The sequence below is a fragment of the Thermochaetoides thermophila genome, assembly GCF_000221225.1.
Source record: "Thermochaetoides thermophila DSM 1495 unplaced genomic scaffold scf7180000011816, whole genome shotgun sequence".
Classification (NCBI taxonomy): domain Eukaryota; kingdom Fungi; phylum Ascomycota; class Sordariomycetes; order Sordariales; family Chaetomiaceae; genus Thermochaetoides; species Thermochaetoides thermophila.
Window position 1 is genome coordinate 3,151,392 of NW_006383032.1, and position 15,033 is coordinate 3,166,424.

General features: G+C 54.6%; 3 protein-coding genes across 3 annotated transcripts; 2 read left to right on the forward strand and 1 right to left on the reverse strand.

Moving 5' to 3' along the window:
• Positions 1-452: 452 nt before the first annotated feature.
• Positions 453-1,496, forward strand: CTHT_0029480 (carbon-nitrogen ligase-like protein; the record flags this gene model as incomplete). Its single annotated transcript, XM_006693340.1, has 1 exon — positions 453-1,496. One exon carries the CDS (start codon positions 453-455, stop codon positions 1,494-1,496), a length of 1,044 nt encoding a protein of 347 aa, XP_006693403.1.
• A 3,768-nt stretch (positions 1,497-5,264) lies between these two features.
• CTHT_0029490 (helicase-like protein) lies at positions 5,265-8,948 on the forward strand (the record flags this gene model as incomplete). Its single annotated transcript, XM_006693341.1, has 1 exon — positions 5,265-8,948. One exon carries the CDS (start codon positions 5,265-5,267, stop codon positions 8,946-8,948), a length of 3,684 nt encoding a protein of 1,227 aa, XP_006693404.1.
• A 1,419-nt stretch (positions 8,949-10,367) lies between these two features.
• Positions 10,368-11,856, reverse strand: CTHT_0029500 (acyl-CoA desaturase 1-like protein; the record flags this gene model as incomplete). Its single annotated transcript, XM_006693342.1, has 2 exons — positions 10,368-11,686; positions 11,736-11,856. 2 exons carry the CDS (start codon positions 11,854-11,856, stop codon positions 10,368-10,370), a joined length of 1,440 nt encoding a protein of 479 aa, XP_006693405.1.
• Positions 11,857-15,033: the final 3,177 nt, after the last annotated feature.

A 15,033-nucleotide genomic window follows, 5' to 3' on the forward strand; every position in this document is an offset into this window, starting at 1 on the left:
TACACCGACCGCCGGTGACGTCTTAGCGTCTGATGCCCGCGCGGTCCCTCTGCTCGGTCAAAGAATGGGCGGCTGTTTCTGTCCTAGGCTAATGAGGCGTCCCAGGGGGGTGCAACCTTGAGCCTGCTGGCGGACCAATAGGCTTGCTTCCCGTGTCGATCGGTGTGCCCCATCAGTGGTGCCAGGTGGAACTGAAACGAAAGCTTGCCTGCTGCGGGACGTTCGATTTTTTGACAACAGCCAAAAACAAGCTCACCTTCAACCAACAATATTTACGACAACGGCCACGCCAACGTTGCAGCTTATCGCCCTCTTAGCACATCCCCCACTCCCAGCCCGCCAATTGACAGTTGTCTGACTCGTCGATCAGCCGCTAGAGCTCCTCGCTGCTGCTCCCTACCACTCCTGGCCCATCCACCCACTTCGACCGACAACCGATTTTCCCAATTAACATGTCGAGCAAGGCCGCCTTCAGCAACCTGATCCGGACCCTGGGTCAGCCGGTCGTCCGCCGGCCTGCCATAACGACGACAAGGTTGGCTTTCATCCGTGGGGCCCGGCCCTATTCGTCAACCGACATCCCGCCTCCTCCGCTCCTCTCCAAGATCAAGGATGACCTGAAGACGGCGATGCGGGCCAAGGACCAGAACCGGCTCTCGGTCCTCCGTGCTGTGCTGGCTGCCGTGGTGAACGCCAGCAAGACTGACGCTCCGATCAAGACGGACGTGCAGCTGGTTGTCCTGCTGCGCAAGTCGGCAGCCAAGTCGCGCGAGGCGGCCGCGGAGGCCCGGATGGCGGGCCGCGAGGATTTGGCAGAGAAGGAGGAGGCCCAGGCCAAGATCCTTGAGGAGTACGCCGAGAGCAGTTCTGTGCGCGAGCTCACGGTCGATGACCTCCGCAAGCAAGTGGAGGCGACTAAGGCACAACTGATCGGCGAGGGCGTCAAGGCCAACCAGTTGTTCGGCCAAATGATGGGAAAGCTGATGGGGGACAAGGTGTCGCCGATCGCCAACTGTGTGTATGATAAGGCGGCGCTTGTCAAGTTGATCCGGGAAGCTTGCCAGAACGAAAGTAAGCCTTCACGAACCACCGCCACCACCACCACCACCACCACCATTACCACCATTACCCCTGAAGAGTTAGAGCAACAGGAAGAGGGCACGGCGGCACAGCCAAAGAAGAAAGAGAGAAAGAAGATGAGAAAGAAGTTCTTACCCGTCCCCACTTATGCGGATCTTTACAAGATTGTGAAAGAAGAGTCTGAGAAACTTGTTGCTGAGGGATGTGAACAGAATAAATTGCGCGGCAGGCTCCTGGCCCTGCTGATGCCTTCGACCGGACCGCTCAAAGACTTGCTCAAGGACTGGTTCATACCCCGATCATTCCTGGTTGGTGTGATTAAGGATGTTGTCCGCCACCGCAGGCTGGCTATGACAACACCCAGCAACGGCGCCTCTGCAGTCGTCAGCACAAGCGATAGTACCACTCAGTCTTGAACGAACCGTCTCTGTGTCAATCGACCTCAGGGGTTCAATCCCCGGCCGAATTATTTACATACGACATGTGAGCGACTTGTCCGGAGGAGCTGGATCTGGATGGATAGATTGGCACAGTATAGCATGACACGGATTTGCGATAATGCAGCAATTATGCGATTTGATCACGACGATATGTGTACGATGATTTGTGTACTATAAAAAAGGAACAATCGCTGAAATGTATATTGCCTACCTGATGTATGTAACTGTCGCGATACCAAGGAATCTCAACTTCTTCTTTGTCTGGTCAGCTTGTCGTCTCTCTAAGCATTGACAATAAGATGGAAAAGAATGACGAGGAAGAGGCCAAACCGTTGTAACCAACGGATGATCGGTTAGTGAAAGCCCAAATCAGTAAGTCAGGGTATCGTCCCACCACCAGGGGTCTATCCGCGGTAACTGGTTGGTCCCTAGCAACGATGACGTATAGATGATAAGCTTAAAAGGGATGACGAGAATGACGCGCGGGATACGGCTTACACTGTATGGGGTTTTGGGGCTTTGTCCCATGACCAACCTTCGACCTGTCTACACTAATGCATGCACTGGAGATCGGGATCGGACATCTCATGATGCAAACTTGACCCCACATGGTCCCGGTCCTGTGGTTAAAAGGTACTGGAGGGGGAACGCCACTGAGAGTCTTGAGTCAGAGAGCTTCCGTACGTGTAAGGTTTGGTATTGTCCCGGCAAGCTCGGAGATATCAGGTGTTCTTTGTGGTTTTTGTCGATCCCGAGATTGTAAGAAGGTTGGTTTTGTTGGAGGAATCTAGTCCAAACTTTGACCACCTTGATACTTTTGGAGGGAGATTTGTCTCTCGGGATCATTATCTTCTTCAGGGTATCCCTTTAGAATACTTAAGATTTATCTCTTCCATGATGACTGCCGTTTCTTTCTCGCCCTCGAGCTGAATAGCAGGGCATATCAATCCCATCGGACACAAAGCTCCAGCTTACCTGACGGTTTACTTACCTGTCCAGCCATGCCTGCCTACACCACCACCACTACCACCACAACATCAACCTCCCATCCCCTCCAGGCGAAGGGAAAGAGAACGCCGATCACCCTTTTAAACCCCTCGCGCACCTCCTCCCGAGCACTATCCCCCGTCCGCTGCTCCCCTTCCCCAGCCCCCAGTACCGACGACCCTCCGCGAGGACGAAGACGTTTCCGCTCTCAAGATGTGCTAGCAGCAGCCAAGAAGACAAAAACCAAAGATAACTCCCTCTGGCGCGACCATCACTGCCGTAAGCACGGCCATCCCCGGTCAACCTCATCGTCAACGTTTCGTGGGAGGCCGAGACATCGCACACCGGTTCTCGTGGAAAGTTGTCCCGGGGATGAATCTGGCAAGGAGGATTGTGATGACAACAACAGCCCGTTACTGGAGGTGTGGGGAGTAAAACAACCCCCACGTGTGATTTGCCTACCCCTGAGACAAGCCCGCACGACGCCCGGGTTACCGGCATGGCGATGGAACTTGGATGATGATTTGGAAGAGAACAACAACTGGGAACATCATCATAGGAGTCTGAGTCCGTCACGCTCAAGGTCGCCGGTCAGTGGACCGGTTTCGAGGAAGGGGATGAAAGAAGAGAGTAGTAGGAGAAGGAGACGGAGGACGAGGAGCAGGGAGAAGATGCATGATGGATGTGGGAATGGGTTGAACGTCGTTGGAGGTGTGGGGATTCTTGTGCGTGGGGGGGATGGTGACACCAACGTTGGTGGTGATGGTGTTGAGCAGGATGGTTGGTGATGGTGGGAGTGGGTCACTACCGCTGCCGGCAGTTGATGATCGATCGCAAATCGTGGAGATGGGGGGCAGCAGCAGAAAGAGCCAACGGCGGCGCGGGGGTGTGATGCGATTAGAACACGGGGTGTGGGGTGGGGTAGGGTATCATTGAAAAGGTGTATGTAGGTGTAGTGTGCCAGACCGACGGTGAGAGCCTGGAGAGCACGGAGCGGTGGTCGTAGTGGTGGGGTTCAAGGGAGTCACGCGACTTTGGTGGTGATACGGGCTCAGGCGGTGACGTCTTGGTTTCTGATGCCGTGTTACCGTTATCACCAGCAATGACGAACGACATCCCAAAAAAAAGAGATAGGGAATGACGATGAGAGCATGCGATTGCCCGTTGACATGATGCTGTTGGATGCGATGCGATTGTGTAACGGATAGCTAAAGACAAAAAAAAAAAAAAAAAAAACTTGAATCTCGGGCCTTTGGGGATCTTTGACCAAGGTTGTAAAGAGCGGGCTGGGTTGTGATGGAATTCGGAAAATCTACATCGTCTTCTTGCCAACGGCCACCTGGCAGCCGGGACAAGAGCGATCTTGCAGCCAGGATTGTGGGGATTTGATGTCATTCGGGGATATCCAGATTGGACCCTGCAGATGATCAAGATGCGGCAGTCGGGTAACGGAGGGTCATGGAGGGTCGGATTTGCGGCTTTTAAACAGGCTTTAGCATCCTCAACTCTCAAAGTAGAAAATGGCATTTTGGTACTATCTGCTGAAACTCGATGAAACTCGAGAGAAATCCCGCAGATCAACCACTCACTGCATGTTCTTCACGTGCCAGATATGCGGCAGATTGCCAGACGTTCAGCCCAACAGGCACAAAACCACGACCCGGGTAACTCGATCTGAGACCCGTGAGTGCCCATGGATGATGGGTCATGGTGGTCAAGCTCTCAGGCTGATCAGCGCGCTTCCGTCAAGGCTAGCGCGGCACGTGCCACTCTGCCTGCTGCAATTTGTGCAGGGTCACGCGCGCCTATCGCCGTCCACCACCGTGCAGGCCTATCGTAGTGCGCCGATTGCAGCAGGCGCGATAAAGCTTCGGCTTCCAGAAACCAACGAGGCACCGGCTATCTCGAGGACTTCACGGGCTCACAAACTGCAAACCACCTTTTTTTTTCTAACACGCGCACTCATCGCATGTGCTTTTGGCGCGAATACTGCTCTCACTCCTTCTACGAAAATAGTTATTTCATTTCGGGTGTGGAAATGTAGTTTTATGCTTGCTGCTGCTGCCAATAAGTCACGAGCCTACAACGCGCTTCACAGCTTTCCAGTTTCCCTCCTCCCTCTCTCTCTCTGCCCTGGCCCCGGCACTTGAACGCATTTCTACCCCTCCATATTCCCCATCGCCAACCAACAACCGTGCAGACATCCATTTGTGCGATAGACATCTCGTCCACTAAATATTCTACACCGCCGGCAAGGTACACTGAACCAAAGGTTGTCAGCTTGGACGGGTTTCCACAAAACATCCCTCGGTCATGCCCAGAATCTAGTCTCGCTCAGCGCCTCAAACCATATCCTGACCCAACCCTTCGTTCAGGTGATATAATCTTGGTCCTTTGTCATATTCACTTCATCACCAATCACTCGAGCCGGTGAAGTCCTCGTGGCCCTCGGGAAGCTTCCGAAGTTGCACTGAAACTTGAGCGTCAAAGCCAGGTCTCCTTTCAAAAATACTGTTATCTGCAACTTTCATCCAAAACCTGACTGCTCACTACGGGTATGTTCGGATTGGCATCCACGTACTCCCTATTCCTACAAAGCTTCTTCCTTTCTCATAAATTTCCCTCCTTTTCATACTTTTATTCACAGAAGGATCGATCCAGTCGGCAAGCCGACTCATCGCGTGCCATCCTCGTTGCCTTCAACATCATACTGACACGATCATAGACACCGCGCTATCACTCACACAGTCGTTGACAATGCCAGGCGAAATGTGGAGCCCGGCTCTGATGAACAATCCAGCCGGGCAGCCAGAGTCTTCAGCGCCAGAGACCCTCCAGCCGACAACGGGGATGGTGACCATGACAGAATCCTCGACTTCCTCCTCGATGGCCCCGCTTACCATGCCACAGCAAGAGAGTTCGGCCTTCCAAATCACCGTGCCCCAAAACACCTTTGGCCTTGACTATTCTGGCTTCTCTGACCGACTTCAAGTTTCCAAACCTTCACCACTGCAACAGCCCGCGCCGCAGACGCCAACTGCAGAGCAGAGACCACAAACCATGGCAGAGCAGCCTGAAAGGGTTCGACAACAGCCATCTCCGACAATGCCTTCTCCGTTTACGCCAGCCGTTCCAAATGGATTGGGTCATGGCGCCGGTCGACCGCGCGAGGCATTGGATCGCGGTGAGATCCCCCAGCCGAAGCGGCGAAAGACGTACAATGAAAATGACACTGTCATGATGTCGTCGAGCCCTCCAGCTTCAACCAACGGCGCCTTAATGCGACCCATTATGCCGCCGCCGCCGCCGCCGCCGCCGCCGCTGCGGCGACAAACGATGGACGACGTCATTATGCTGAGTCCTAAAGCCAACCAGGTTATGAACAATACTGCTGCTGCCGGTGTCGTCATGTCCCAGGCGAGTCCCTCGGCGGCTGTCATCATGGCCAACCCTTCGGCAGATGTCATCATGGTTACATCCGCGCCGAAACCCTCCGAGACCATCGACCTTACTGGCGGCGACTCGGAGCCCGCGAAGCCTACGAATGATCCGTCCAAGGACGAGGAGGTGTGCTATGGTATGATCGAGGGCGCCACGATTAACTGCCACAAAGTCCCTGCTCCCAAGCAAGGCATGATCGCTATCAACGGTCCTGACTGGTGGCCGCAGATCAAGGCGATCCTCAGACGCAAGGCAGATGACAGGAACACAAGTAGAATTTTCGTCTACGACTGCAACAGAGTGGTCTTTGGCTTGGTCGACCAGCGGACGGCCGACTGCTTGGCTCCTCTGCTGGACTCGGCCCTCCAAATACGTACCGACTGCCGGATTCCCAGTCGCCGCAAGCTCCCCGGCGAGCAGGTCGGCCAGCAGTGCTCTGTCAACTTGAAGCTCGAACTGATGGTCTACGGGCCCAGAAAGTACGCTCAACATGTTGGTAGGCACTTCGCGAACCGCAATGTGCTACTCGTGAGCCCTCCCCGCGTGGATCCTGGTATCAAGGTGTTCAACCCGATGGCAAAGGAGAACCGACTTCCCCAGGCTGCTCGTTCCAACAACAACATTCCGCCTAGTGGCCCTGCTTATCCGACTCCCACTGTCATCCGCTCCGCCGAGGAGATCCGTAACGAGGTCATGGGCGTCTTCGACACGCTTAACAACTGCAACGAATTACCCGAAATGGATCCCGATCCGCGCGTGCAGACCGAACTGCTCCATCATCAGAAGCAAGCCCTCTACTTCATGACCCGTCGGGAGGAAGATGAGCTGCCGGACGCCGGTACCGATGGCGAGCGCATCACCACCATCTGGCAGAAGAAGAGGGACCGTCAAGGCCGCGACTGCTGGTACAACGTGGTTACGTGCCAAGCCCAGCGCGAGAAGCCGCCCCCGACTCGTGGCGGTCTTCTTGCTGATATGATGGGTCTCGGAAAGACGCTTAGTATCCTCTCACTGGTTACTAAGACTCTTGAAGAGGCGGATCGCTGGTCACGCCAGCCTCCTGTGCAGCCGCAGGCTCCCAAACAACGGACCAATAATAAGCAGCAGCAGAATTTGCATCATGCGCAATTTGATGTCCCCAAGCCCGCAGCTTTCGACTTGACTCCCGTGAGACTGAACGGCAAGGCTACCCTGCTCATCTGCCCCCTGAGTACTGTCACCAATTGGGAGGAGCAGATCAAGCAGCACATCAAAGCTGACAGCATCAGGTACCACATCTACCACGGTCCCAACCGTGTGAAGGATGTGGAAGAGTTGGCGCGTTATGATCTGGTCATTACCACGTACGGCTCTATCGTCAGCGAGCTCAACTCGCGTATTAAAGGCAAGCGGGGCATCTACCCCCTTGAGGAAATTGCTTGGTTCCGTATCGTGCTCGACGAAGCTCATACCATCCGCGAACAGAGCACGCTGGCCTTCAAGTCGGTTTGTCGCCTGCAGGCCAGTCGTCGCTGGGCCGTCACCGGCACGCCCGTCCAAAACAAGCTGGATGATTTGGCTTCGCTGCTCGCCTTTCTGCGTCTGAAGCCGTTCGATGATAGGAGCAAATTCCTTCAGCACATCATCCAGCCGTTCAAGGTGGCCGACCCGGAGGTTCTGACAAAGCTGCGTGTTCTCATTGACACCATCACGCTGCGCCGCTTGAAGGATAAGATCTCCCTTCCCGAGCGCACCGACGAGATCGTCTACCTGGACTTCACGCCCGAGGAGCGCCGTATATACGACTGGTTTGCCCGGTCTGCACAGGAGCGTGTCAAGATCTTGACTGGCAATGTACTGAACCAGGACCGTCTTGTTGGTGGCAAGACCATGATTCATATCCTGCGGTCTATCTTGCAGCTGCGTCTAATCTGTGCCCATGGCAAGGACTTGCTTAGTGACGAGGATCTCGAGCAGCTCCAAGGCATGACCGCTGATACACCGATCGACCTCGACAGCGACGACGAAGACAAGACACCGGTTCTTAGCGAGAACAAGGCCTACGAGATGTTCTACCTTATGGTTGAAACAGGTAGTGACAACTGCTTCCGGTGCAACATCAAGCTGGGCTCAGTCGAAGTAGACGACCCCGAGTCGGACCGCCAGGATGATGTGCTTGGCTATATGGCCAAATGCTTCCACGTCTATTGCCCGTCCTGCATCAAGCTCCTCCGTGCCGACCAATACCATCCCACAGCCGCTGAGTGCACGGTCTGCGCGCGCTACGACCGCACTGCTTATGTCGAATTACACCGCAACCGTGCCGACCAAGTCCACGAATCCCGCACCGCAGCTAAGAATCCCAAAGGTCCCTACTCCTCCACAGACGCTAGCACAAGCAACAACAGCAATAACAATACTGCCATCCCGAATAAAATCATCCCTGACGACCGCTACTCCGGCCCGCACACAAAAACCCGCGCCCTCATCGCCGAGCTCCTGCACAACAAAGCCCTCAGCGAAGCCAACCCCTCCGAACCCCCTCTAAAGTCAGTCGTCTTCTCCGGCTGGACCTCCCACCTTGACCTCATCCAAATCGCCCTCGACAATGCCGGCATCACCTATACCCGCCTCGACGGCAAGATGTCTCGCCCCGCCCGCAACGCCGCCATGGACGCTTTCCGCGACGACCCTTCCGTGCAAGTCATCCTAGTAAGCATCATGGCCGGCGGGCTGGGCCTCAACCTCACCGCGGGGAATAGTGTCTATGTGATGGAGCCGCAGTTCAACCCCGCGGCGGAAGCGCAGGCGATTGATCGGGTGCATAGGCTGGGGCAGAAGAGGAGAGTACGGACGGTACGGTTTATCATGCGGGACAGTTTTGAAGAGAAGATGTTGCAGTTGCAGGAGAAGAAGAAGAAGTTGGCCAGTTTGAGCATGGATCGCGATCCAAAGCTAGCCGTGGATCACACGGAGGCGGCAAGGCAGCGATTGTTGGATTTGAGGAGTTTGTTTAAGTGAGGGAAGTCGGGGTGCCAGCTTTAATTTGGCAGTATATGGGGATGTAATTTTGGTTGATGGGTCACATCTGCCATGAGCGCAGTCGGTGACCGAGATAGGCATCAGGAAGGTGGTGCATGCAGAAGTGCACCCTTATATCATTGAGGTCCTTTGACCTCACAAAATACGCACTAAATCCCTACGAATCTTCTACATGGAAAGGCGTTAAGGTGTTTTATACACACACACACACACACACACACGCACGCGGACATACACGCGCGCGCACATGCACTCACACGCACATCCTTTCCTTTTCATACTAAAGCACCGATCGTTTTCTGTTTGATTTCCTTTCTTTTACCCCTGCTTTGACATACACAGCCGTGGACTTGGTCATATACAGGTTACATAGCATAGTGGTGAGGGGGGGGGTGGTCACATTGCATGGGTTCTTATACCCTTTTCATTAATAAGGTATGCATCATGGATGATGGATGCATGACTGGACTGCACTACACGGATACATAGGCGGAATGAAATGGATCGATTTACATCATGGATCATGGTGGTGCATTGCATGACATGGATGAGGCGTCAATGGGGATGGCGGTTTAGTGGTTGATTCGGTAGTCATGGGCTAGAGTTTTCTTAGATTCGGCTTAGGTCCCTGACTTTTAACCAGGTTTGCATCTATCACAATCTGATTCACTGGTAGTTGGTGATGGCAGTGATGCTTTTCTCTTACGAGATTCCCTCACTGGCTAGGTGACTCCTGAAGAACAAAACTTCTTATCTATGCCTTTATCAAGGAGGAAATGTGAAAGCAGAGTCCCAATGGTCAACCAAACCAAGGCTGCCATACGAGCCTTCATGCGAGAAAAAGTTTCCCAAGTGCTCCAGTATGTATGTATCGTTATTTCTCAGTAGTGCAAAGTTCTTGAGAACTTTTATCTGTGTTTGTTTATTTAACCTCCTGGACCTGGCTACCAAACAATTAAGGGGTCCAGTGATCCAATTGGTGAGTTGTGTGGGGACAAGGAACAGGGGCTATGTTTACACAGCAACCAATGGTAGTCAACATCCGAACTCAGGGGGGCGGGCAACCTATCACATGTGGAATAAGGGAGGAAAGCAATGCTTATCCCAATGCATTTCTTCATCGCACAGCGTCCTGTTAAGTATATACACATAAAACCATGCAAATGCTCATGACCACGCCGTGAATAAAAAACCAGGCCCCTGTACCCCAATCTTATAAAACGCCCAGGAAAGAAAACTCAAGTCGAGGGGGAACTTTTTTGATGGTGATCGAGTGCAAAACCAGGCTATGCCTCCAGGCAACGTATCTCTAACAACTCGAGTCGGAGCAAGGTGTAGCCGTCAGGAATCACGGAGATATGCCGATGGCGTGGCTTAAGTCAGGCCTTGTAGACATGCTTAAGCAGCATCGGCAGTCTGTACGGGCTGAGGAACCCGAGTGGGCTGCTGGCCAGCGCGGATGATGCGGTTGCCAGTCGAGTCGGTGACGGGGACAGCGTCCTTGCTCTCGGCCTGGGCGCGCTTCCAGATCTCGACCTCGCAGCCGCCGCGGAGGACGGCCACACGCATGGTCGAGAGCAGGTTGTGGGCGGCGTTGGAGTGGTTGTAGACACCACCGTTGAAGACGGCAGTGGCGTCCTTGCCAATAGCGGACGAGATGAGGGTCTTGCCACCAGGATGGTCCTGGATGAACTTGCCGACGTCGTGGATGATGCCAGCAATGCAGACGAGGGCCCTGCCGTTCTTGGCCTCGGCGACAAACTCGTCCCAGGAGAGGACGGGCAGCTGCTCGAGGGGAGTGCCCCAGTCGAGGGTGGCGCGCTTCTGGTCGAGCTTCTTCTGCATCTGCTGGAGACGGCCCTTCTCGATTTCGTTCTGGGGGAAGGTCTTGAGATTGTAGGCAAGGCCAACGAACTTCATGAGCCAGATGAACCACTTTGTGGGGTCGTACTGGTACCACTCGATGGCGTTGCGGAAGTCGCTGGGGAACTCGTGGTGGAAGTTGTGATAGCCCTCACCCAGGGTAACCAGGGCAGTGATGACGTGGTCGCGGGGCGAGTTGCGGTCATCGAATGGCTGGTCGCCGAGCCAGTGGGCCAAGCTGTTGACGCAGAAGGTGGCCTGCTGGATGAAGAAGATGCGGAGAATGCCGGCATAGATGAAGCCGCCAGCCCAGTCGCCCCAGCCGAGGCCGCAGATAAGGGTGGGAACGATCAGGGCCATAGTGACGACGCACTTGAGGTAGTTGCGATGCTGCCAGACGACGACGGGGTCCTCGTTCAGATCGCTGATATCGGTACGGCCGATGCGGCGAGGGTTCTGCTTAACAACCATCCAGCCGATGTGGCTGTAGAACAGACCCTTGCGCACCGAGTAGGGATCCTTGTCGGTATCGGTGTAGCGATGGTGAGAACGGTGCAAGCTGGACCACCAGCGAGCGCTGCCCTCAACAGCAGCAGAGCCACCAGCAGCCAGGAAGATCTTGAGAGGGAGACGGGCCTTGTAGCTGGAGTGGGCCCAGAGACGGTGGTAGCCCGCAGTGATGCCGAGGCCAGCGAAGAAGTAGTAGGCGATGGAGAAGTACAAAGTCTTCATCTGGAGAGGGACCCAGTAGGCGGCAACACAGCCGGCCAGGGGGATGAAGATGATGAAAGTGGTGTTCAGCCAGTTGATGTGCTGATACCAGTTGGACCATGTCCACGGCTGCTCCGAGATGTCTGCTTCTGTTAGCAGAGTGTTTCATGATGGCAAGAACAAGAGACGTACGCGGCTTGCGGATGTCGTAGGCCTTCTTGCGGAGGGGAATGTGGTCAGTGGTGCCGTCCGGGAAGGACTCGGCCTGGGCGATGTGCGGAACATCCGCCGACGTGGTGGTCGCGGACGCCATGTTGAATAACCCGAGCGCCGTTCAGGACCTAGTCGAGCAGGAAGATCGAAGGTCGATGACGGTGAGGGCGATAAAACAGTCTCGATCGTGGGTCGACCGATCCTTTAAGAACCCTCAGTCGGGTGCGTCTGTGTTTGTTGAAGGGGTTGATCGCGAGGATCAGGGAGTGGGGTTTACAGAAGAGAAAGCAAACAGAAGGAGGGGGGGGACGGAGTGATGGCTGGATGGGAAGTTTTATACGGAATACGGATACGGCAACGGAAAGAAAAAGTGCAGGGAACAAGGATGGGTAGGATGCCGTGGCCAGTTTGGCGGGGGAGCGGCGCTTGCGGTTGAGTCCAGTCCAAGATGCAGCAGAGTAGTCCGAGGTAGGTCTCCAGTCCCAGCAGATCCAGTTCGAGGATGGCAGTCCCCAGGCAAAGTGCAAAGTGCAGTGGGCAAAAAGTGCCAGAAACTGTCTGATCTTGCAGAAACGGATACGGGATACGCTGGGGGTACAGTGCCAGTACCTCAACAAGACAAAAGGAGCAGCTTGTTCAACCGAAAGCACCAGGTACCCAGGCAGGTCCCAGGAAGGTCCCAGACGGCCACTTCACACAGGGCAGGCACCCAGTCACTCGCTCAGATCTTATGAAGCGCTTAGTGTACAGTTGAGGACTCTACTACAGTTCCCAGATTATCAAATGGCCGGGCAAACAATCGCCACTGCCAGCGCTTCGTTGGGGAGGAAGATCCGGAACAAACTCGCAATGACACGATTCGGCCCCCCGAGAGGCCTCTGGGGAACGGAAACAAGACGTGCCGATGTCCTTGCAAGCCAACAGTCAGCTCACTCTGCCAGCCATTGTCCTCGGCCTCGGCCGAGAAAAACACCCAAACAGCATGTGCAACGCGCCATGGCTCTGCGGATGCTGCTTGTTGCCAAAATCGCGGCAAAAGCGGGCAAAAGCGAGCCAAAATTGCTGGCCGTGGATGGCCCATCGCTGTCCCAGATGCCAGCCGTTGTGCCGTCGAGATTTTGTTGAGGAAACTGTTGGGGCAGCAGCAGCGGCTTGGCGGGGGCATTGACAACTACGAGTCCTCTGATTGGCCGATCCCATCAACCTCATACATGCACGGGCCAGCCAAAGACCCGCCTTCACCACTTATCGACTTCTCCCGACGAAGGGCTCCTGGCGAAAAAATCCACAGACTTTTTCAACATCGCAAGAGCTCCCCTGCGGTCCCCGTTTTCGCTTTTTTTTTGGCTCCAGGCCCATTGGCCGTCGCCCGGGATTCTCCATCATCATAAAGACCCCTCCCAATCACATGCTTCGGCTGTTTGCCAGCTCTCTTGTCCTCACATCAGCATGTTTGCCAGCAGAGACTGCGACTACGCAACTTGCAGACGGTGGTGACGTTCATCCCATGTCTCCCGCCCCACCATGCAGCCCCTTCCTCCGCCTGGCTGCCAGCCCCCACTCTAGAGCTCCCGCGTCGCCGTCAGAGCGGTTCCAGGTTGCCCGAACAGCAACCGAAGTACAGCGCACTGTCACAGACCGTTGATCATTAACAGCTGATGGTCCCCCCCAACTACTCCGACGCCACAGAGATTGCCGCAGGGTCCCACAATGTGGCTGTGCAGTTGGGACCATGGCTAGTGAAAAATAACACCTCTCACAGACATGTCTGCTAGCCCAACAGGGCTGACCGAGTCAGGAGATAATCGTACGTCCGGCACGCCCGCTCACGTTTCGGCCGAGTTTCAATGACAACCTGCGCTCCGAGATCTTATCGTCGATATGGCCCGATATGGGCGGGAATCGCGGGGCTGGACGCCGGCCGACTTCGGGTGGTACGACTCGAACATTGGCCCAACCATGGCGGGACTTCCGGCCAGCTGTCTGGCGGGGTTTGTTAGCGAACCCCTCCCCGCACTCGCCGTGCCCGTCGCCAAGCCCTTCCGGAAGCCTTCCGAAAATAGCCTGCCGCATGCGCCACTCCTAAGCTGCACGACCTCTCCGGGGCCGACGCTGCCGGGAGTGTACGAGTTGTGTTGGAGCGGAGCATGACGTGTTGTCGGAGAAGAATACCTGAAAAGATGCGATAACTGTGGACAGGTTCATATGCTTTCAGACCTGATAAACTTGATGGTTCCTCTCTACTCCTGACAGTCAAGCTGGGCTCTGCTAGCTGCCGGCTCGGATGCTGCAATCCTCTTCTCGACTCATAAATGGGGGTTGCTGTGCCGAAGCGAATTGACGTCAGTTCATCCACTATCGTGGAGGGAGGTGCTGGGCATTTGTTGCCAAGTTGTTGAAGCAGCTGGCTACAGGGCTGGGAAGAGGCCTTAAAAGTCGACGAGTTCTCTGGAAATCGAAGCACGCATCGACTGGTACTGTTTATCTCTTTCTCTGCATGTCTTCACAACGATCAGGAAGCTACATTGTGGTTCCGTCCGAGCAGGGTATATTCTACTTATCCACTAGAGAGTGGTCGGACAAACCATAGAGATAACCCCTTTCGTCCGACAGCGACCCTTATGAGGCAATACGCGTTTACAGTTTTCTCAGTGCAGGAATGACCTAGCACACTGCAGATAAGTGCGCTTTGCATAACAATATCTTAAGATATTCGAGATCTCGTGTTAAGACATGACTTGAGAAGTGAAAATGTGCCCAGTCTCGGTAAATGACTGGCATTTTAGGTTTGCGTTTCCAAAATGAACCTCTTCGATTTCAGAGGTCACAAAGGGCAATTTCAAGATATCAGCCACTCTTGGGTTGTCGCGACTTGGATGAGAAAGCAACCGTTCAGGCATCCAAAGAGCGTGCAGGGGCTCATTAGTGAGGGACTTTATCCGCAGGCAAACATGACTAGTCACGACAACCCATTTAACCAAGTCCCGCCGAGCACAAGCCATGGACCGCAGGCTGGCAGACTGCCTGCCTGTGCCTGTTCGCCAAAATCGGAGGATCGTTTAAGAGTTATATGGGACACTTTATACCTGATAGAACAAGTATCTGCAAGTGAGACGGTTCTGGGTTATGCAAGCTCGAGGTTCTTGAATCTAGTAGATCCCCGATCTTGGCGAGTAGATGCGGTAAGTTATAAGTGCCATTCTATCCTCGTAAGACATGGAGCATTGTGCGGCTGCTATCAGACTGACCGGGTCAGAGAGGTGACGGAGTAGAGTTA